The sequence below is a fragment of the Mastomys coucha genome, unplaced genomic scaffold (genome assembly GCF_008632895.1).
Source record: "Mastomys coucha isolate ucsf_1 unplaced genomic scaffold, UCSF_Mcou_1 pScaffold11, whole genome shotgun sequence".
Lineage (NCBI taxonomy): Eukaryota > Metazoa > Chordata > Mammalia > Rodentia > Muridae > Mastomys > Mastomys coucha.
Window position 1 is genome coordinate 15,524,866 of NW_022196893.1, and position 23,250 is coordinate 15,548,115.

Consider the following 23,250-nt stretch of genomic DNA (forward strand, 5'->3'; position numbering starts at 1 on the left):
CAGTGGATGCTTAGGAAATGCCGATGGTTGGAGATGAACCATGACTCTACTCTCCTGTAAGTCACCTGGGACTTGTGCTTGGAAGTGGCAGGCAAAACGAGTGGGACTCCCAGATCTTGCTGGAAGGAGGCTGTGTGTCAGGGGCTGGGGCGCTGTGTGTTCATGAGCCTTGGTCCAGCTTGCTAAGTTCTGGTGGCAGAACCCTGGAGAGATTCTTTTCCCCTGGGTGCCCCACAACATTCCCAACAGGTAGAATTCATATTTGTCTCAATGCTCCAGGGTTGCCCTGTCCTAGGATCGGTCATTTTGCCTTGTGCTTAAATCACAAGGATTGAGGAGACACTCTGGCTTCTGCCATACAAGGGGACCTAAAATTCAGGGGGTGTCACTGCCCTCCATTTCTTCAACTCTCGGTGCAACAACCCCTCTGGCCAGTCAATCATGCTGCCTGAGAGGACCCTAGTCCCTGCCCCCCAGCCCCCAGAAAAGGTTCTAGGACGGCCTGGTTCATGCTAGACTCAGGTGGAGTGGGGCTGATGGCTGAGGCACCCGGCTGAAAGCTTTGATCCGCAGTGGGAGGAGCCTGTGTCCACGTGAAGGGGTCTGTCTGGATGGATCTCTGTGGGCATAGCCTTTTCTCCTGGGATGGGTGACTGGAGAGGGAGCGAATTCAGGAGACATTAATGGGAGCCTATGAGTCCCTGTGCATGGTGTGTGTGTGTGTATCCACAGTGTTGGGTGCCGGGTGAGCAGTTGGGGTTGAACTGTCCTGTGGCTCCTGTGTGGTGGCTTCCGAAGGGAAGAAGGGAGGTGGCTGAGAGCAAAACCCTTGAGCTGGCCCTTTGGCCGCCAAAGGCTCCAAGACGCCGGCCCCGCCCTCCTAGCGAGAGGCCACGCCCACCCGACCCCGCCCAGACTGGAAGCCCCGCCCCCGGCCTGTTTTTGCGCTCCGAGCGCTCCACGCTGCGCCGCCGCGAGCAATGGTTCACCCGGCCCGGCGCTGGGCGTGCTGCCCCGGGCGGGGGCGCAGGGCCGGGGCGGGACCCCACGGGGTCGCCAGGCTTGCTGCTAGCAGCCGACTATCGTCGTAGGGGACGCGGGGCGCGCGTGGGCCGGGGTGAGCATGAGGACTCTCCGCAGGTTGAAGTTCATGAGTTCGCCCAGCCTCAGTGACCTGGGCAAGAGGGAGCCGGGCGCGGCGGGTACGGACGAGCGGGGCACGCAGCAGCGCCGGGCCTGCGCCAACGCCACCTGGAACAGGTAAGGCGCGCAGCCCGGAGCGGCGTGGCCGGAGACCGCACCGCGCCACTTTGCGCGCAGCTCGCCCCGCTGCCGGGCCGCGCGCGGGGAGGGAAGTGAGTGCAACGTGTCGGCGGCTCGAGCCCACGATCGCTCCCCGGGGGTTGGGTGAGTGGGTGGGCGGCCGAGAGCTGGAGGCCTCTGAGCCCCCACTTTGCAGGGGGCGCGCTTGAACCTCGGGAGCCCCTGGCGGGGCGCCGCTGCACTTCCTGTATGCGTGTCGGGCTCTCGGCGCGGGGTGGGCGGTGGCTTTCCCCGAGTTGGACCCGGGGCCTCCCAGCTGTCCGCGGGGGTGCGCCAGCTGCCAGACATTCCTTACCGGACCCTTCCGGAGGCCCATCCAGGACCAGCCGGGCGTGGGAAGCCCCTCCCCCAGCTGTGCGCTCAACCAGAGTCACAGATAGTTCTTTTAGCCGAGTTCCCCGGTGGGTCTCCTTGTGGCCCTTCAGGAAAAAAAGAAAAAAAGTATTTCCAGCCCGAGTAAAATACAGATCGAGGGAGTGTGAGGCCGGCTGTTGAGGGAGGTCCGTGGATGCTGGCTCTCCACTCCACCCCTCCACCTGGCAGTGAGATCCTGCCAGGTTCTTCACCCTCTGTGGTCTGCCACTAGGGACACGGCTGTCACTTGGACACACGTCTTCTGTTCATCTAGTCCCAGAGCAGCGGGCGGGGGTGGGGGGCACCCGGGGCTGCCAGCTGGGACCCTGACTTCCACCCTCCACTAAACTGCAGCTTGCTTGAGAGCTGCGACTACCTGCCTCAGTTTCCCTCTCTCCTGGGCCTGCACAGGTCTCTTCATTGGGCTGGGAGCAGAATTGTGAGGGAAGGAAGATTCCTTTTGCCCCAGAACTGCTCACCGGCTGCCTTCGTCCCCTTCCTTGTCTCTGGCCAGGGTTTAGAAGAGCCATGCTGACTTTTGGCTCAGATTTCAACTCCACTTCTCTGCTATGTGGCCCTAAGCAGTTTGCTTTTCCATCTCTTGTCCTCAGTTTCTTTATCAATAATATGGGTGAGTGACTGTTGTTGGATTAAACGTGAAGATGTGTAAATAGGCTGTGAGCATGATTTCTGGCACACAGTAGGTACCCTGTAACTCAGAACTCAAGTCGAGGCACATTCAGAGAACACCCACCTACAGGAGTAGTGTCTAGGAAGTTACTAGAAGCAATTTTGTGGGGACTCTTTCACCTCCTCTGGGGGGGAGGTGTGGGGCTCAGGCTTGCAAGGAGAGATTATCCAAGTTCTCTACAGGTTTTCCTTTGGTGCCCAATCAAACTAAAGAGGCTTGATGTCAGCTCCTCCTTGAACTGCCCTTCCTCTTCCAGCTGTTGAGTCAGAGACTCCTCCTGCCTGGGGAAGCAGGCTGTGGCTGTATTCTATGATCCAGTCCCGGGCCAGTCAGTTCAGGGTCTTCACCATCCTAGCCAACAAGGGAGGTTCTATGCCCCCATCCCAGCTGAGAGATCTAGGGTCACCCACAGCAGCCAGGACCCATACGGTACTGCATTGCATGGCTCGAGTCCCGATAACCTCCATCGTACAGGCACAGATAAGTGAAGGGACTAGAGATGGTGGCCCAGAGTCCCCTCCCAGCCCCATAGCGCCTGCCTCTTTCTGCTCCCTCTCCAGTGCCTGCATGGGCTCCAGGATGTGAATCCTGAGCAGGGTCAGGACAGCTGGGTCAGCTGCCTGTGTTCTGGCTAGCCCTCCAAACTGTGGTCCTCATTCTTCATCTCAAGACCATTGCAGCGCTAAAGAGCCTTATTTCCCAGTCAGAATGAAAGCTTTAGCTCTACACGAGGGACTGTCCAACTCACTGCAGTGTGGGTACAACCCTCAAATTCTGTGCACTGCTATTGCTATGTCCTGAGATAGTCCACACACTCACTCATTCATTCATTCATTCATTCATTCATTCATTCATCCTCTCCATGTTGGTTCGGCCAGGCCGAGGTCTTAGTTTAGGAGCAAACAGCCTGCTCAGAGCCAGAGACCCTAGACCAAGTCGGAAAGTAAACGAGGGGCTATGGTGGGCGCAGGGGCTAATTGCTGGCGGCTTTAGCACTTGGAGGAAGTAGAACGGGGAACCCAGGACTGCTGGCCACTTGGCCTGCCTCTGCCCTCCGTGCCTGCTAGGTGTGCGGGAACACCGGAAGGTCTCTGAAAGGGACATGGTGCTGCTCCTACAACCACGTGGAGTCAGGAGCACCTGCTGCTGCTTTCCCAGAGCTCAAGGGCCTAACAGGCCTCCCCACCTGGCTTAGATGCCCTCTGTCCCCTAGCTTCTCACCCCTAGAAGCTCCAGAAAAACTCCCAGAAGCTAGCCAATATCCACAATAGACCTAAGGTGCTAGGGGAACTCATGGGGAAATCGTAGCCTTCAGAGCCTTCACTTAGCCAGTGCCTAGTCTGTCCCCCAGCAGGAGGAGGCCCTGGGCAGGCAGGAGCAAGGGATAGTACAGGACCCCTGCAAAGCAAGGTGTGCGCCCCTGCCCTCCTCCTCCTCCCGATGGGCTATCTTTATCCATGTTCATAAAGAGAATGAGGACACGAGAGGAAAGAGGTGACCAGGATGTCCCCTGACAGCAGTGTCTGGAATCTGAACCAGGCCTTCCAGGGAGCCCCGTGTCCAGGGATGCCTCTGAGTTCCTGTCCCATCTGGGGCACAGAGAAGCAAGCAAGCACTGGTGATTAGAACTGTATTTCCAGGGCTGGTGGTCCAACTCAAGTGGGAGCAAGGAGCGGCAGGGCCCTTGGGGACCTAAGGTGGGAACCTTGGGCACATGTATTATATTCATGAGAAAATTGGGGTTCAGAGAGAGGCAGGGATCGCCTATGCACTAAATCCCACCCAGGCCTGAGCCAAAGCCTCCAGGCTAGAATCCTCAGGTTCCTGGCCCTCCTGCACCTTGCCTTTGTACTCTGCCTTAGCGCCCAGCCTGAGATTGGGCCCCTCCATCCTCCCTCTCTCCAAGTAGCTGACAGGTTTTTTGTTTGTTTGTTTTGTTTTGTTTTTTGGCTTGGTTTGGTTTTGGTTGGTTGTTTGTTTGGACTTTGAAAAGCCCACAGAGCTAGGGAGAATCAAAAGGGGTAGGGTCTAACTTGTGTATCCTGAAGGGTGGGGACAGGAGGACTGTAGGCCAGTGCCTCATTTCAATTCTGGTCCTGCTGAATAAAAGATGTGACCCTTGACCTTCTAAGCTTTAGTGTTTTCTTCTATAATTGGGGTCCCCACCACATGTTGGTGTTTATAACACCCACAGAGAGTGGGTGGTCCATGGGTTGGGTGTAGCCCACATGTCCTGAGTGCCCATCCCTGAAAGGCCCCCAGGAAGTGAGCGCTGTGTGCATTCAGCTCTTTGGGGTTATCGGAACAGTGACCCCCCCTAACCCCAAAGTGTCCCTGCCCTAGTTCTCAGCCTGTGGATGCAGGCTTTCATGTGTCTAGAAGACGTTGCAGATTTATTACAGTTGCTGAGCTGAGGTGATGGCCCGGCCTGTCTAGGTGGCTTTGTATGGTCACAGAACCTGTGAAGGGTGGGACAGGTCAGAGAAGGAGCTGACACCTATCGAGCGTCCTGTCTTGCTGTCCTTAAAGACAAGGAAGGACCTGGAGCCGAGGGACTCAGGAGCTTCTGGAAACCACACAAGCTAGAACTCAGCGCCCAGAGCCACCCTAAGAGACAGCAGCGTGACACTATGCTATCCCAGTGTGGCTGAGTGAGAGATGTCAGAACAGGTTTGCCTTCTGTTAGACCAAGTGATTTTAGCAGTTGTGAGATATTAACCCGGGCCCCTCTTCTTCCCTACTTAGTCTCAAGGACTAAGTCCCAACCTTTGTCCTTAGTGCAGGCGTGGCCTCCTGTCATTGTAGCTCCCAGGTACCCCCTATTCCCAGCTATCTCCGTGTCCTCAGGTGAGAGCAGGCCTGGAATCTGGGAAAGATGGTGTCCCCACCCCTCCCTCCAGGAATCTCAGACTTGGTGAAATTGTTCAGCCTCCGTGGAACCAAGACTGGTCTTCAGAGACCTGCCCTTCCTCTCAGGACTAGGCAGTCCTTCCTCTGGTGGCAATCTGTCTCAGGCAGAGCTGCTGTAGGGCCTGGCTCCTGCTTCTCCCTGTGCCCACCCAATGAGGTCATGCGTGCTCCAGGGCCAGGACCTGGCCTGCCTGCACAGAGAGCCTTGTTTTCTGTAGATGCTAGAGGCCAGAGAGGGGTGGGGCTTTACACCTGAGGATGCCCTCCCCTGGCCTCACCCGGAAGTCCCTCTACTTCCTGTGGTTTCCTGGGGACCATCTGCAGATGTCCTGACTGGGCTTGTCACACTGGCCGGGAGGCTGTGGCTGAGGAAGGCAGGGTTTCACTTCTGTGTTTCAGGATGACAAGATAACATGGGGTCCTCTGGTCCTCTCCTCCCTCTCTCCAAGTAGCTGACAGGTTTTCATGTTTTTTTTTGTGTTGGGGGGGGTCATTTGTTTGTTTGAGGTTGTTTTTATTGTTTTGGTTTGTTTTAAAGATTTATTTTATTTATATGAGTACACTGTAGCGGTCTTCAGACACACCAGAAGAGGGTATCAGATCCCATTACAGATAGTTGTGAGCCACCATGTGGTTGCTGGGAATTGAACTCAGGACCTCTGGAAGAGGAAGAGCAACCAGTGCTCTTAACCACTGACCCATCTCTCCAGCCCTTGTTTTTTTGTCTTTTGTTGTTGTTCTTGTTTACTTCAGAAAGCCCACAGAGCCTCACAGAGCAAGGAAGAATCAAAAGGAACAGGGTCTATCCCCAAGGATGGGATGAGGGGACCGTAAGCCAGTGCCTCATTTCAATTCTGGTCCTGCTGAGTAGATGTGTCCCTTGGCCTCTCTAAGCCTTAGTGTCTTCTTCTATAATTGAGGTCTGACTGTCCCTACCATATGTTGGCATTTAAAACACTTGAGTGGACCACATGAGTGGTCCACGGGTTGGGTGTGGCCCAGTGTTCCAGAGTATCCATCCCTGAAATGTCCCTAGGAGGCAGGCACTGTGTTCATTCAGCCCAAGAGAACACCAAGGCCTGGAAGCTAGAGCAAGACATAAACCCAGGCCCGCCCCTCAGGCTGTCCATCAGGCTGGAGTCAGTGCAGGGCTCAAGGGGTGGGTGGGAGGGGCCTCAACCTGGACTAGCCTAGGAGATGGTCAGCTGGCTATGGGGGTGTGGGGGCAGGAGGCTTGGGGCTGTTGGCTTGGCCATAGCGGTCTAGGGTAATGCAGGAGAGGGGAGGAGTTAAGTAGCCACCTTTAGAGCCAACGTGATTCACACCATTGACAACCGGAGGAGCCCAGCCTTGGGTAGGAGGGGTTCCAGGGCCCAGGGAGCCAGGGAGGTCGGGTCAAGGTGTCTCTCGAGCGGATCTAATGGAAGAGGGAGGACAAACTGAACCTTGAAAACTGGGGCTGCTCCTACTTTGGCCATTCTAGACCTCCACTGTCTGCCCTGATGGAGTCCTGGGCCCCCCAGGGCGTGCTTATCACCCCATGCTCCCAGTCTGTTTCTGTGGTGAGGCCTCCCCAGAAGAGGGTAGGTAGGAGAGTTCTCAGGTCTCAAGGGAAGGACAAACAGCGGTCTGGTCGTCACCAGGACAGCCAGGTTTTACCTAGCAGTGGAGAATGCTTAGTGCAGGGGTCACAGTGACTAAGCATGTTCTGAGTTGATGTAGGCTGTATGGGCGGAGGGGAGTTGTGACCTGGAAGAAGGGACTGAGTAGATAGTAGAGGAGCGGGAGATAGCCATGCTGACGAAAGGCACGTTCAAATGTCCTGGGGCTGGCCGCAGCAGCTTCCCCCGAGTGCCTGGATAAACACAAGGAGGGTTGAATGCTGTGGGGCTCAGGTCAGGGGCTCTCTGTAGATCCCGCGGGGCTTGAACTCCATGCAGTTCCCTTGGGCCAAACCCAATCCGTCACTTGATATATGAATAATAAAGTTTTATTGGTATACAGTCCCACATTTCTAACTTCACGGCATTGAAGCAGTTAGCCGCGAGTAGCCGCAGGAGGCCGCGTAGCCCTCGGACCTTTAACAGCTGACCCTCTGGCCCTTTAGAGAAAAGTGTTTGCAGCTTCCTGCTTCAGAGAGTTTTAATCAGCAGAGCCTGCCCAGGGTCACCCTCGCCGTTAACGTTCCTCTGCCCCAGAGAAGAGGCTGTGGGGGCTGGGACCCCAGTGGCTCATGGAGGGGCTTCACCATGGGACTGGAAGCACTGGGGAGTGGAGGCAAAGTCAGGACCTGGACACAAGGGAAGGAAAGAGAGGAGAGATGCAGAAGGCCTTTAGTATCTGGCCCAGCCCGGAGGATTAAGAACATGCAGGGAGGGAGGGAAGTTCTGCCCAGGTTGGACTGCAGGACCTGCAGGATGCCTGGCAGGTTCCGGCGAGCCAGAGTGTCAGGAGTCCAGACCTGGAGTTGTCGCAGGGTGTGGGCACGCCCAGGATTTTAGAAGGGGCTGAGAGGAACTGGATGGGACTGGATAGGTGGGAGGAGGCAGGCCTGGAGGGAAGCATGAGGCCCAGTGCCTCTGGGTGACCACTCTCCTTTCTGCCCACAGTATCCATAACGGCGTGATCGCTGTCTTTCAGCGCAAGGGACTGCCGGACCAGGAGCTCTTCATCCTCAACGAGGGTGTCCGGTGAGTGTAAGCCAGGCCTGTCTGGGAAACCTGTCTGTGCCGCTGGGAATGGAGGAGGGAGGGCCCACACCCCACCCTCCTGGGGCCGCCCTTCTAGGGTCAGCAGGGTGGAACCTGGACAGTGGCTTGAGATAATGTCCACATTCCCCGCCACCCCGTGCACTACAGAGGATATTTATTCTGTCAAAGAGGAAGGGCCCACCTGCTTAATGACCCACTGTCATTCCGGAAACAGTCCAGCCACGAACACCCCTCATTTCCTTTGACTAGCCGGGATCCAGGTTGGGAAGCAGCTGAGGGCAGAGGAGCCCTCTCAGACTACTGCTGCAGACCAGGCCACCGTGGCTTTGAGAGGGTCTGCCGTCAGCATGTATAGTAGAAGAGAATGGAATTCCGAGTGGTCGAGCTACCTCCCCCAGGGTCACACAGCTGACACAATAGGGCATTTCCAGTCTGTGCTATTAACCCCCAGCCCTGACCCAGAGCACCCTGTCTCTAGATCCAAGGTATATCTGCAGAGGTCAGCAGTGAATCTTCCGCTTGCTGGTGAAAGCAAGGTCTAAGGGATAATAGGACAGGGGTCAGCCACCCCATACCCACCTGAAAGGGCCCTTATGTGGGTAAACTGAGGCCGAGGGTACAAAAGGGCACTAGGAACAGTATGGAGCGAGGTGCCCCCGACAAGTCCCTGTCGCTGCTGATAGTTCCCCACTGTGCGTCTGTGAGCTTAGGGAACCCATTTTATAACCAATGTAAAATAATCTGCTGGCCAGTCTGGGGTCGGCTAGCAAAGAGCTCCAACCTGGCCTGGCCTGTGCAAGGGAGGCCCAGGTTCTGACCCCAGCATCACACAGAGGAAAAAGAATCTGCTGGTGCAGAGGGCACCGCCGTCTTTAAATCCACAGAGTAGGTGGAGCCCAGCACTGCCCCCAACCCCCGCCCTTCTAGTTCTAACTGGCACCTCCTCTCTGAGAGGCCTGTAGGCCTTAGGGGCTACCCAGCTCAGTAGGATGGATTGGGGGGGCAAGGTTTAGAGAAGCCACCCTGTGTCCAGCTGACTAGGAAGCAGGGTGATGGGAGATGCTGACTTCAGGGACATACGATGATCTTTGGACTTTTTCACCAGGGCAAAACAAGATGCCAAGGAAGCCTGCTCCAGTGCTCCAGCGTGCGCCAAGTGTTTGCTGTGCCTTTAAACCTTCCATGCACCACAGCCCTTGGGACCATGTCTTTAGTCTGTATTTTATAGATGGTCACTGGCTGCCAGTTGAGTGGTGTGGTGGCTGAGCTAGAACCCGGGTCCCATCTCCAGGGTCCATGGCCATTCAGAACTGTCCCTTCCCACTGTAGTTCTCCTCCATGCATGGCCACATTAAATTAACTAGGTCTAGGGCTGGAAATGTGGCTCAGTCATTAGAGTGTTTGCTGACTGCGTGTGAAACCTGAGTTTCAAGCTTGATGCTACATCAGTGGTTCATTCCTATAATCCCAGCACTGGGAAGGTAGAGGCAGGAAGACCAGGAGTTCAAGGTCATCCTCAGCTATATGTTGAGTTTAAGGCCATCCTAACATGTCTGATTGTGAGTTGAGAGGGCAGCCTGGGCTGTAGAGCAAGACCCTGTCTAACGTGAGTGGATGAACAAAGCCTCACAGGAAAGGCTCTGCAGTGTGGCCTGCGAGACTAGCTTCTCACTCAGACATTGTCTTTCATGGTCCGAATAAGAGTCAGTAAACTGCCTGAGTCAGCACTTTGTGTCAGTGTGACTGACAGGAGACTGAGTTTGTTCTGAGTGTGTCCGAGGTGGCCCCGGGCGGGGGGTGGGGGTGTTCCTGGGAGACACAGAGATGGCGGAGTCCACGTGCCGGGTTGTGTCTGAACTGAAGGAAGGACAGATGGCCAAGACCAATCCCACAGTAACTTTGAAGGAAATGCCAAACTCAACCACGGATAAGGATGAAGGAGGAGCTTATGTTATAGACACTCACTGTGTGGGAACTGAACTAGGACCATGCTGTTGGGAATGGTGTTATTAAACCTGAGGAACTCATATGTGTATGTATCGGAACCATGAAGGGTGAGGACCACCTGTGATTCAGGACTAATTACATCTCCCAAGTGGAGCTAGCAGCCAGACAATGTAAGACCTCTGCCCGGTTTGTCTCAGAACAAGAAGACTATGCGGATGTCATTGGCTGTATTAGTAGTTTCCGGTGCTAAGATTAAACACCATGACTAAAGCAACTAGCAGGAGGAAGAGCTTGACTTGAACTTCACAAGGATAAGGCTCCATCATGGCGGGGGTGGGTGGGGTGGGGGGCAAGAAATATGGCAGCAAGGGTTGGGCATGGCTGAAAGGGGCAGGCATGGGGGCAGGGACAGGAAGCCGAGAGTTCATCTTCAAACCCAAGCATTAAACAGGGAGTTAACAGGAAGTGGGGCCTGCCCCCAGTGACTTCTTCTGTCAAGGGTCCGTATCCAAGAGGTCCCACCCCCTCCCCCAAACAGCGCCACCATCTGGGGGACTTGGTGTTCAAGTATCTGAGCCCATGGAGGACATTCTCATCCAAACCCTCACAGTAGCTGTACTTCTTCAGGATGGGATCAGGGTGGGAAATGACTCCACTAGAGGCAGGCAGCACTGTTCACGAAGTAGAGATTCCCAGGTTAATCTGGCACAGGTTGTGTGGCGTGGGGCCGGTTGCTGACCTCCGTGAGCTGCTCCTGCCTCCACAATATAAGGGAGCTGCAGTCAGTGCCTATCACTGGCTCTATGAAGTCTCAAGTTGGTGCTCATGATAAAGGGAAGAAAAAGCCACTTAGGGAAGGGAGTCCCAGCCGGCTGTGGGATTCGGACAGGCAGATGATGGATGGAGCCCAGTGTTGCGGGCCTGTGGGTGTCTGCTTGAGGAAGAGAAGATGTATTGGTCCCGTTGGGACCCTCAGACTTCTCTTCTGTGAGACGCATAGGGAGACCCCTAGTGTGGCAGCCGCTCTGGGTCATAGAGGGAAAATATTCTCTCGGGCCACGTGTGCTGCTGTGCTGAGCAGGTTGGTCCCTGGATACCCTGGATGTTTCTAGCCCTTACTAGTACCGCATGACCTTAACTGGTTCTCATCTGCCCTCCCCCACAGGCAGCTGCTGAAGACGGAGCTGGGGTCCTTCTTCACTGAGTACCTGCAGGTGCGTGGGCCTTGCCACAGAGCATGGCTTGCTCTGACTCTGAAAGGAGGTCTCTATGGTTCTATGACCTGTGACAGCCCAGGCAGGCTCAAGGCTGGCCTCTCAAGGTGGATGGGGTTTTGACTGTTTGCTAGCAGGGTGGGTCTCATGTCTTGGCTGCTTGTTGGTGAGCTCCTGGGGGGTTCCTGTAAGCCAGCCCATCCTCAAATAGCTACAGGTCAGTGACGGCACCTCTGTTGGCTTTCAGAACCAGCTGCTCACAAAGGGCATGGTGATCCTTCGTGACAAGATACGCTTCTATGAGGGTGAGTCTGTCTTGGAGCTGAGTGTCGCCGGCCTGGTTGTGACATGGTGTGGTTGCTATTCTGGGACAGTGGCACGGCAGATGCTGGGAAGGAGCGGTGGCTCTCTGGTTAAGATGGCTGGAAAGGAGGGAAACAGCATTGGGCAGGGGACTGAGGTCTGAACTGGGAGGAGACCTTGGAGAGAGTCTGTCCCCCTTGGGAGCCCAGAAGGGCTGCGCAATCCAGGGAGAGGTAGCCTGCTTCATCTCACTGCTCGCAGGGACTGTGCCCTCAGCTTTCAATCACTGGGACAAAGCTGGCACTTTAGGGGGTGTCTCAGTTTCATTTCTGTTGGTGTGATAAAGCACCATGCACGAAGCATCTTAGGGGAGAGAGGGTTTCTTGTGCTCACAGTTCCAGGGCACAGACCTGATCCCAGAGATGTCAAGGTGGGAATTTGTACAATCACAGTCAAGATCAGAGATGGACCCGTGCATGCTGCTTTCTGCTCTGCTCAGCTCTCTCTTCTATAGTTTTTGGGCCCCTGCCTAGGAATTGGTGCTTCCCACAGTGGACTAGGTCTACCTATATCAATTAACAACCAAGGCAGTGTCCAGTAGACATGCCCATAAGCCCAGCCTGATCTAGATAATCCCCGACTGAGCTCTTGCTGTGTGGTTGTAGGTTTTGTTAAGCTGCCAAAGCTAACTGTTGGGAAGGGAAGACGTTTATTTCGGTTCACAAGTGTCAGAGGTCCCTGGGCACTTGACCTCGTCATGTTGCATCTGGCTTGAAGCCAAAGTCATGTCAGAGAGATGTGGGTTAGCAAAGCTGTTCACCAGGAACAGCCTCTGTGGTCAGGAAGCAGACAGGAAGAGACCAGAGGCAGAGCGTACCTCTGTGCATTAGTTAGTTGTGTGTCTTGTTGCCATGGCAAAAGCAGCTTAAGGAAGGGCATGTTCTGCTTACAGTTGCAATCCATCATGGTGGGGATAGCGTGGCAACAGAAACTTGAGGAGACAGGTCACATCGCACCCATAGCCAGAAAGCAGAGAGATGAGTGCTGCTCTCGGCTCACCTCCTTACACTCAGCCCAGGGCCCCAGCATCTGGGATCCAGGGCAAGTCCTCTCTCCTCAGTTAATCCAGTCTAGAAACTTCCACCCCCAGAGGAGGTGATTCTAAATCCCGTCAGACCAACCGTCAATATTAACCATCACACCACAGCCCACTGTCTTCCACCTAGCCTCACCTCCCAAGGCACATTCAGCTCTGAGCTGGCCGGTGGGTCTGTCCAGTGATGCAGCCTACATCCTCTTGAGCCAGTCAAGTCTACAGCACCACTGCTATGGACAAAGCCATCAACACGTGAGCTGTTTTAGGGGCTGCTTTATATCAAGGCTGGATATAGGGAACATCAGGTTATAGGGCATAACAGGAACCCCATTCCATTGCCTGAGAGATACCAACTTGAGTCTGAATATCCAAAGACCAGAGAACTAGCTTAGGGCAAAAGGTCATTGTCCCTACATAGGGACAGCAGAAATAGTGGGGCAGTTAGTCCACAGCCACACTACAGGGAGATTTGAGCCTTGCTGTGATGCCAGGGCATCCCTAGTTCTTTCTCAGGCCCCACAGTTCCAAGAAGCCTCTCTGCCTGGCTCAGCCCTCATCATAGGGCAGAGAGCTCTGACTTCCTGGCTCCGGCACTTCAGGCCCCTATGTCTGATAGTCTTGAGGTCCCAGGAGGGGCTTGGCACTATAGCAAGGCTAGTGTCTAGAGGACTTTGCAAATTTCTACTGTATGCCAGGCCGTGTGAGCATGTGTATCAGGCCCTGTGCTAACTCTGGATCCCATAAGCATTTGATGAACACCTACTGTGCACCAGGTCCTGTACTAGCTTCAATATACAAGCGTTTTACATGCACTACCCTCTGCATACGAGGCCCTGTGCTGGCTCAGGCTGAGTATTCCACAAGCACCTACTATGTGTTCAGGCTTCACACTGGCTATGGGCTTTATGAACATTTGCTGGGCGCCTCCCATGGGCCAGGCCCCAGGTTGTTCTCCACTAGGTTGGTTTGCTTCTGCTGCCCAGGTGGGTAATCTAGCAGCCCTGGGGAGGAGGCACATGCTCAGCCCTGCTTAGGCCACGCTGGATACATACTGCGCCCCCACCCAAGTGCAGAGCAGGTGACTGGCTTCCGGAACCCTCTCAAGTCCCTCACTACTCCAGGTCTCCAAGTGCTGGGCCCTGGGCAAATGGCTGTCAGCCCACTTCAGAGAGAGAGAAGCTGAGGCCTGGAGTCCTGCCTCACTCCAAGGGAACCCCCTCCCCAGTCCCAGTTCCCCATCATCTTCCTACATGAGGCAGGCCCAGACAGGAATGAGAACACCCTGAGAACAGTGGGTGTAGGCAGGAGGCCCAGGCAGCCAAGGTCCAGGGGGTGCCAGAGTAGCCAGACCCCTGGATGGCACTGTGAATGTTTGGCACCTGGGGGAAGAGGCCTCCCACACCCTCCTGACCCGCCTGACTCAGCACATTCCCTGAGGGGCCTCCCACTAACACAGACCAGGGGAGCCTCATCCTGGGAGAAGGGCTGCTTTGTGAGGCCTGTGGAACCTCATGACCTGGGAGGCAGGGCCTCCCAGGGAAAGGGGAAAGGATGCCCTGACTTCTAATGTCCGACCTCTAGGCCCCGGGAAAGAGGCAAGGTCCAGGCACACATGAAGACACAGTATCACATACTGCAGCCTCCCTCCCTACCCTCAGGGCCCATTTCTTACCACAAGAGCAAAGAACAAACTAAGTCCACGAACCCCTCCCCCCGCCCCCCGGGAGTCTCTGGGAACCTGGAGATAGAAAAGATACAGGCTCTACCCTGCAGGGCCTGAGACATAACCACATGTTGACAGGCTAGTGTGACCAATGTCAGGTGAAGGGACACTCTGGGGAGGGGAGGGTGGCCATAGCTGTCCCTCTATATGGCCTCCAAGAGTGATCTGCCCAGGAGCTTGTCCTTCCCATCCATCCACTTACGGCTGCCCTGTGGGTCGGCCATCTCATCCCCCTACCATCTCATAAAATCCGCCCCCTTGAATCCCAGAAGCTGGCTGTACCCTCGGCCCATAGCTGCCTGGGGAGGGGGCCGACAGACACATGGAGTCAAATGGTGGCCTCGAGAGGCCAAGCCAAGCCTCCAGTGAGACCTCTGCCATTATTTCCCAAACCAAGAGATTCCTGGAGTCAGGAGGCAGCTAGCGCGGGAGTCAGGAGAACAGCTTGGTACCTCACACAAGGTCACCCAGGAGGCCACAGGGGTCTGCTCCCACTGCTGAGCCTGCTCTCTGCATTTTCTCACCCACGAGCCAAACTCAGCGTGGCTGACGTGTATGTGTACCTCCTCCCCCAACACTCTTCCGTCCCTGCCTGCCTGCCTTTGTAGGTGGTTTAGCCCCCTGCTAGACAACCTTCGTCATTTCTCTGTGATGGTCTCCATCCCTGGAGCCTTCCCAGGTGCCTGTGGACAGGAGCTATACCCACCTGGCTCCCCTGTGGGTTCTTAGCATCCCGGGAGGTTGAATAAAAGAGAGACTGACATCCCAGTGTAAGCCGTCACGGAGCCTCAGCCTGGCTCTTCACCAAAGCTTTCTGCTCTACCTCTAGCCGGGGCCCAGTCATGGTACACACGTTCACTGGCTGCGTCATACCGGCAGCAAACACAGGGTACCTTGTCATCAAGCCCTGGGGACTTATCCTGTCCCTTACACAGAGGGTGCCACTAGGTCTGGCTGGAGGAACTTTTGGGGGCTCCACTATAGCCACAGATGAAGGCTTCAGCCCTTGTCTGTGTGTCTGGCAGTAGCCTCCACTGACCCCACTCCCCGGCACACAGCCCAGTGCACAGTCCCAGGCAAGAACCCAGCCAGGGCCCAGGCTCTCCTTCCGGGTCTCTGACAGCACACAGCTCCAGCCGGGGCCTGGATTCTGTGTCTTACAACATCTGCTTTTCTGTGGTGTGTCCGCCCTGTGGGCTAGAGGACGACCTTCAGTTGGTGGCACACAGCCCTGGCCGGCACCCAGGGCCACCCCACAGCCAGCCAGGACTGAACAGCCTTTCTTCCTGTATGATGGCAGGAACTGAAGGGACTTTGTGTTCAGGCAGGGCTCTGAGGGGCTATGAGCATCCGCCTGCCCCGGGCATTCCTGCAGTCTCCTTGCCCCTGGAACCAGGTGTGGGCCACCCGGGAATGTTAGAGCTGTCTGCCAGCAGACAGCCCTGGGCGGCCACACACAGAGGCCAGCCTGCTCCCGGGGCCAGCTCTCTGTTCCTCACATCCTCTCTACACGGACCTAGGGCTTCCCATGATGGAAAGTTCTACAAGTACTGGAAAGCTGGCTAAGGCTTGCACAGGCTTCCTTGTTACCATAGAAATCGGGAGACAGGGAGGCAGGCTGGCCAACAGTCAAGGACCCTTCCCTCCCTGCTCAGACCCACATGGCACCAGAGTCCTATGGGATACATGGCTAGGCCTGTTCACCCTGAGACCCAGTGGCCATTTGTCTCAGCTATCTACTCTGGTGACAAGTTCCTGAGTCTGTAAGCCACAGAGTCATCTTGGGGCAGGTAGGCACATACCTGCCCCAGTCCCCAACAGCTACCCACTTGTCAGGTGGTGCCACCCAGCCTGAGGCCAGCCAAGTTCCTGTATCTTATCCAGCTTCCAGTTTGCCACACAGCTGCTTCTTTCTCATGGCCGGGGTAGGGTAGGGGTGGCTGTCACATGCCCAATATGTATCTGTCTGAAAAGTTGTCAGACATCAGACAACTCCTCCAGGAAGTTCTCCCTGCCAGTCCTCTGTCCCATCCCCACCAAGCAGGGTGAGATGTTGTGGTTTGGGCCCTCAAAAGAGTGAGCCAGAGGTCACTAACCCCAGAGGCCACCCTTTACCCACTGTCTTTCCCAAGGCTATTCTATGTCCTGCTGTATAATAGTAGGTGTCGGGCTGGAGAGATGGCTCAATCAGCAGTTAAGAGCGCTGACTGCTCTTCCAGAGGTCCTGAGTTCAAATCCCAGCAACCTCATGGTGGCTCACAACCATCTATAATGAGATCTGATGCCGTCTTCTGGGGTGTCTGAAGACAGCTACAGTGTACTTATAATAAATGAATAAATAAATAAATAAATAAATAAATAAATGTAGGTGTCTGGAGCCACTGGGGGCTTGACTGTCCCCAGATGAAGGCTCTGAGGCAGCTCCTGCACGGGGATGCCCAAGGCAGGACAGGAACCAGCTGCCAACAGTCACGTGGGCTGAGCACCTTCATGGCTTATGTCCCATCTGCTCTAGATTGTAGGCCTTATCATGCTCCCCCTTCACAGGTGAAGAGCGGGCTCCGTGACAGAGCACTTCTCCTCACAGAGCTATGCGGGGTGGGTGGGGCCCTTGTCCTGAGTGGGTGGGCCTGCTACTGTGCTCAGGACATGCCGTAATGACTCCTTGGGCCCACAGGACAGAAGCTGCTGGACTCACTGGCGGAGACCTGGGATTTCTTCTTCAGTGATGTGCTGCCGACCCTGCAGGCAATCTTCTACCCTGTGCAGGTGTGTTCCGGCTGGGGGGATGGGGGTAAGGGGCGTCCCAGTTGTCCAGGATACCCCATGGGGACACAGGATGGCTCTAGAAAGGAGGACTCCAGCCCTGACGACCCCTTCTGTACTAACCCAGGCTGTCCCTCACAGACCAGCTGAGCCTAGCAGGTGTGTGACTCCTCAGGGCCTGGAAGGCCTGGGGATGGAAGCCTACTGGCAGAGATCTGCTCTGTGTGGTAGGGAAAGCCCTGCCAGAAGAGGCTACAGCGAATCCTGTATCTTTAGGGCAGGGAGAGAGAATGGGGGAAGGGTGGATATCACTGGGCCCTTTCCCACCTTCCACCTTTGACCTGTGGTAGAGAGAGAAAACTGTGTGAGAGCAGCGTGGCCAGCTTGTCTCTTCCTGGGTCCACAGGGCAAGGAGCCGTCGGTGCGCCAGCTTGCCCTGCTGCATTTCCGGAACACCATCACCCTCAGCGTGAAGCTGGAGGACGCACTGGCCCGCTCCCACGCACGTGTTCCCCCTGCCATCGCACAGATGCTGCTGGTACTGCAGGTGGGACGAGGTTTTGGGGACCGAGGGCCGACTGGGCAGGGAGCGGGCAAGTGAGGCTTTAGGGCTGGAATGCAAACCAGACCACGATTACTTATTCATTGCAGCAACTGGCTTCTGTATGCTTGATCAGTTACCAGGGCTGGGCCCCCACACACCCATCCCCACCCCCACCCCTGCACATGGGTGAACACTCAAGCGTGCACACACACACACACACACACACACACACCTGTTCCAGGCACTTGGTACACATGGGCCTCATCAACAAGGTTAGCTCTGGAGAAGGGACAGTGGCCAGCTAGTATGGCTGGATTAAAGGGACTTGCCCCAGGACTGAAGAGGGTTGGGCCACCAGCAAGCCCATGTGCCCTACATCTGACACATCCCTTATTGTGCCAGCCCACTGTACAGAGTTTTCACAACCTACAATCCTGCAGAACTTCAGAGGTACCATCAACTGTCCCATCTGACTGACAGGGAGACATTTGACTGTTGGAGGGATTGTGGTCTCACTAGGACTCTCATAAGCATCAAAAGCCATGTTGTCATGAGTCCCCCCTCCCCCGTCCTTTTGGAAGTCCTTTTAGGGTTTGTGGGCCTGAAGGGAATGGTAAAGGATTCATAGCAAGGAATGGGCTGCAGTATAGGGGATACAGGGTCTAGGGGCTGCCCTGGGTCAGAGGCTTATGTCACCTTGGAATGAAGCCAAGTACAAGCCTGTGAGTGGGATTTCCATAGACTGCATCCCATCTGGCAGGGTGAGTGTGAAGGGAATTGGGAGAACTCTCTGGAGAGCCTGGTCGGTCTCTGTGGTGCTAGGCCCTGGGATTCTGTTGGAGGAGGTGATCAAGGCCAGAGCAGTGCTGCCCCCTGCTGGCTAGTGTGCCTCCTGCCACTTCTTCTATGCTTCGAGAGTTCCAGCATGGCCTCCTCCGTTGTCCCTCCTGCCACCTCTCCCCAGGCTGAGTGGGTTTGCTCCAAGCCCTCTACGAGCATGTCTCCTGACCTCTTGGTCCCCAGGTGAATCCAGCCCCTGCCATTTTATGTATTGAGTTGCTTTGAGATCACAGCTGCTAGTCAGTGTGTATTAAGGATCTACTGTAGGGCTGGAGAGATGGCTCAACAGGTAAGAGCACTGACTGCTCTTCCGAAGGTCCTGAGTTCAAATCTCAGCAACCACATGGTGGCTCACAACCATCTGTAATGAAATCTGAAGCTCTGTTCTGAGGAGTTTGAAGCCAGCTACAGTGTACTTACATATAATAACCTGAGCAAGCAGAGGTCCTGAATTCAAATTCCCACCAACCATATGATGACTCACAACCATCAGTACAGCTAACAGCTACTGTGTACTCACATACAAAAAGCCGGGCTGTGGTGGCACACACCTTTAATCCCAGCACTTGGGAGGCAGAGGCAGGTGGATTTCTGAGTTCGAGGCCAGCCTGGTCTACAGAGTGAGTTCCAGGACAGCCAGAGCTACCCAGAGAAACCCTGTCTCAAAAAACAAAACAAAACAAAACAGAAAAGGATCTACTGTGTGCCCCGACTCACTCCTGGGATCACAGCTTCTGCTGGGGGTCCAAATGGTGGAGTTCTGGTCACACTTAATGGCCACATGTGAGTTAATATGGATGACCCAGTCTTGTTTCTCCCTTGTACCATGGGCGGGGGAGGTGACTTCATAAATTTACAGAAGTGGAATGGGCAGGGTGTGGTGGCACACACCTGCAATCCCAGCTCTCAAGAGGCAGAGGCAGGAGGATTTCACATTGAAGGCAGCTAACCTAGCTAGCAGCCTTTCCTGGGTAGTACCAACTGTCTCTCAGAGGACGGCCAAGGCCCCCAGCACACCAGGGCTCAGTGACTAGTGTAAATCGCCTCGTGTGGCTATCAGGGTGCCCAGCCTCCTGCCTGGAACTCTACCTGGAGAAAGTCGGGTAGAGATAAGCTTCTGCTGGACCAGGATGTGTGACCCCCATTCCCTTGCAGGGAGTACACGAGTCCAGGGGTGTGACCGAAGACTACCTGCGCCTGGAGACATTGATCCAGAAGGTGGTGTCACCGTACCTTGGCACCTATGGCCTCTACTCCAATGAAGGGCCCTGTACCCATTCTTGTATCCTCGGTAGGTACTGCTTGGGGCCTGGGCTGGGGTGACAGTGTTGGCAAAACCCAGATCCCATAGGGGACCAAATAGAGTCACACAGAATATCTGTTCCATGCATCTGTCTAGCCTTGCTAGACCTGGATCCCCGGGATAGAGGGGGTATTGGAGGGTATTGGGCAACCCCCAGAACAGTAATGGCTCTCCACAGACACCTGCCAAGCAGAGAGCCTCTACCAGCCCCTGTGCTGGCTCAGGGACGGATAGAGAGAAAGTAGGCCCTAAAGAGGCCTGCTGGGTCTCTCAGAAGCCTGCCATGTCCTCCCTGTTCATTCAACAATATCACTTGGGCATTTGCTGTGTACCAGTCCAGAGACCAAGCCCAGCCTTCCTTCATAGCCTTGGTCTAGCAGAAAAGATGGGTCAGTGAGCTGCCATGGTGATCACCGGGCTGCAGAAGCGGATGCAGCCTGGATCATAGGAAGAGGCCAGATAGGGTCATGTGGAAGGCTCCTCATTATCTGGGCTGCTACCTAGAGTTCAAAGCCCTAGTACTGGGTGTCTTCCAGCTCAAACACGTTAGAACTGGGGAACTTCGCACCTCCCGGGACCTGTTTGGCTGTAGACAGCAGGTACCTGGCAACCGAAAAGGAAACCCCTCCTGATCCAGAAAGGTTCTCTGACAGAGCTTGTGGTACTCAGGAGTGCCACCCCATGGACACTATTAGGCATTGCAGGGTCCTGCATAGAAGCCTTTCTTCTACTTAGCCGATGGAATTTGGCTCTGTCCTCACTCTCTACACTGCCAGCGAGGCCTGTATACCGCACTGCCTCGCCTCATCCTGCAGCTCCTCCACAGGCTTCCCCGAGTGAGGGAAATAAGACATGATCCATGACTGACAGGGGGTCATTCAGAGGTCACTAACAGCTTACAGATTTGAACCTGGGCAGCTGAGGTCCCACTGCCTGTTCAGGCCAAGGCTGGAAATGTTAAAATTTTCCAGCTAAGGCAAGAGGCTTGTACCCCTCCTTAGCTGGCAGGCCAGACTGGTCTAGAACTAGCGGCCACTGAGCCTTTTACTGGTGAGCCTTTTACAAAAGGGTGGCCCTTTTGTGGATTAGATGCTCAGAGGATGTGGGCCAGCAGCCACCATTCTAGTGTGTGACTGTGTCTGTTCTTGCAGAGAAACGGTTTCTACGCCGCTCTCGCTCTGGGGATATCTTAGCCAAGAACCCAGTGGTGCGCTCCAAAAGCTACAATACCCCGCTGCTCAATCCTGTGGCCGAGCATGAATCAGAAGGCACGGCAGCCGGCGGCACAAGCATCCGCAGACACTCAGTCTCCGAGATGACGTCTTGTCCGGAGCCCCAGGGCTTCGTGGACGCGCCTGGCCAGGGCCCTTCGGGGACCTTCAGGTCTTCTCCAACACCCCACTCAGGGCTTTGCTCCAGCAGACTCTACCCCCCCGCCCATTCCCCCGAACAGGGCCCAGGCCATGACTCCCCACCCGCCTCCAGCCCTGAGACCCTTGTGGACCAGATCCTAGAGTCCGTGGACTCCGACTCGGAAGGGATTTTCATTGACTTTGGGCGGGGTAGTCGCTCCAGTGTGTCTGACTTTGAGGCAGCAGGCAGCCGGCCTAGGGTTGTGTGATGGCCTGAGGTTAGTTCATGTTTTTACTGACCCTGTGTGTTTGTGTGTCTGTGTATGTGTGCGTGAGAGACTTGTTACTCTTTCCTAACCTTGCCAGCCCCCTGTCACTGCCTCAAGTCACTTTATATTCCCAGTCTGTTGGAAAACCCACCCAACCCCTCCTTGCTCACCCCTGGACTGATTGGGACACCCAGTTGGTACCACCCAGATACAAACTCAACCACCTGGAGGATGGGGTCATCATGTGCCCTCCTGCCTGCCCCACCCTTGTTGCCCACACTTACCCAGGAAAATGTGAAACCAGTGGGCTCTGCCTATGCCAGCCCAGCCTGGCCTCCATAGTGACGGGACACAAGCCACAGCCAGACCTGCCTGCCTGCCTGCCTCTCTCTGCCCTGGGTGGCCACAAAACAGGAAGGCATGAAATAAAGTTACAGCTCCAGGCTCCTGTCTGCCCCTTGGTGTCCTTCTGGGACCCTGATCTCTCCCTTCTGTCGGGCACATCCCCAGGCTGGGGCCAAGGCCGCTTGTTCTCAAGTCCAGTGTTGTTGCTATGTCATCTTGATGAGAAGCACAGAAGCAAGGCCTGAGACCTTAATGGATGATGCTTAGTCTAAGACAAACCCTACTGTGGGTCCCGGGTCCTAGCTCTAGACATTGGCATTGACCCGATGCAGCCAGGGAGGGAAAGGGATCTCAAAACCTACTGACCTTGCCTTTGTTTGCTGAGGGTCGCTGAAGCCTCTGACTAGGTGGGCAGGGCAGCCCAGCTTTCCCATTTCCCAGAGTCTCGAGGGTGGTCAGGACTCATTCTGTAGACCAGGCTGGCCTTGAACTCAGAAATCCGCCTGCCTCTGCCTCCCAAGTGCTGGGATTCAAGGTGTGCGCCACCACTGCCTGGCTCCAGCCTGTATTCTATAAAACCCAGGACTACCAGCCCAGGGGTGACCCCACCCACAATGAGCTTGGCCCTTACTCATCAAACACTACTTAAGAACATGCCCTACAGACTTGCCTGCAGCCCTAGTGTATGAAGCATCTCAGATGACTCTAGCCTGTGTCAAGCTGACATAAACCTGGGTAGCACACAAAGCTTTGGGAAAGTGCCTCCCAGGGACCTGGGGGAGCAAGAGCCACCCCAGGCTCAAGACACACAGGGTATCAGGTGGGAAATGCTCGAATTCCTTGATAGAAGCTAGCAGCATCACCACAGGCTCTCAGGGAAGCCAAGTAGGCCTGGCTCAGCGCTGCCGCCCTGCCTTCCTCAACACCATCGAAGTCATCCTTAACCCTCTCTAGCCCGGAACCCCTCGGAGAAGTGGAAGTGGGATTATGGGTAGAGGGTGCCGCCGTGTGAGCGGTTCTACTGTAAGCACAGTGAGCAGTGTTAACCGGGTGTGCTAGGGTCCCCTGGAGTGGCGGTTCTCAGCCTTCCTAATGCTGTGACCCTTTTAATACAGTCCCTCCTGATGTGGCGACCCCCAATCATAAAACTATCTCGGTACATAATTATAATTTTGCTACCGTTATGAATCATAATGGAAATATCTGACATGTAGGATATCTGGTATGTGACCCGTGTGACTCAGCCTCCAAAGGAGTCATACTCCACAGGTTGAGAAACGCCAGAGGGACAGAATTGGTAGAATATATTTATGAAGTAGGCTTTAATGTCAAAGAAGGAATGGACGTGCCAGTGAGAGTGAAGGCAAGCAGGCAAAGAGAGCAAGCTTCCTTCGTCCATGTCCCATGTATAGACTGCTACCAGAAGGTGTGGCCCAGGTTAAAGGTGGGTCTTCCCACCTTAAAAGATCCAGATTAAAAGTGGGTCTTCTGACCAGCCGAGCAAGATGCCCAAAGGAAAGAAGGCGAAGGGGAAGAAGGTGGCCCCGGCCCCCGCCGTC

At 55.3% G+C, this 23,250-nt stretch overlaps 1 protein-coding gene across 9 annotated transcripts in view; it reads left to right on the forward strand.

Moving 5' to 3' along the window:
• Nucleotides 1-21,791, forward strand: part of Prr5 (proline rich 5) — a 38,908-nt gene extending 17,117 nt beyond the window's left edge. For 3 of the 9 annotated variants that reach the window (XM_031351488.1, XM_031351526.1, XM_031351520.1), the window contains exons 2-9: nt 1,141-1,260; nt 7,888-7,968; nt 11,102-11,150; nt 11,398-11,455; nt 16,950-17,041; nt 17,445-17,585; nt 19,578-19,713; nt 20,877-21,791. In XM_031351488.1, the coding sequence (XP_031207348.1) occupies nt 1,151-1,260; nt 7,888-7,968; nt 11,102-11,150; nt 11,398-11,455; nt 16,950-17,041; nt 17,445-17,585; nt 19,578-19,713; nt 20,877-21,346 (1,137 nt within the window). In that variant the 5' untranslated portion in view covers nt 1,141-1,150 and the 3' untranslated portion in view covers nt 21,347-21,791. Of the gene's footprint in view, nt 1-37; nt 57-496; nt 602-944; nt 1,261-7,887; nt 7,969-11,101; nt 11,151-11,397; nt 11,456-16,949; nt 17,042-17,444; nt 17,586-19,577; nt 19,714-20,876 lie in introns of those variants that run through there. The other 6 variants (XM_031351498.1, XM_031351539.1, XM_031351531.1 and 3 more) reach the window with 5 other exon arrangements.
• Nucleotides 21,792-23,250: the final 1,459 nt, after the last annotated feature.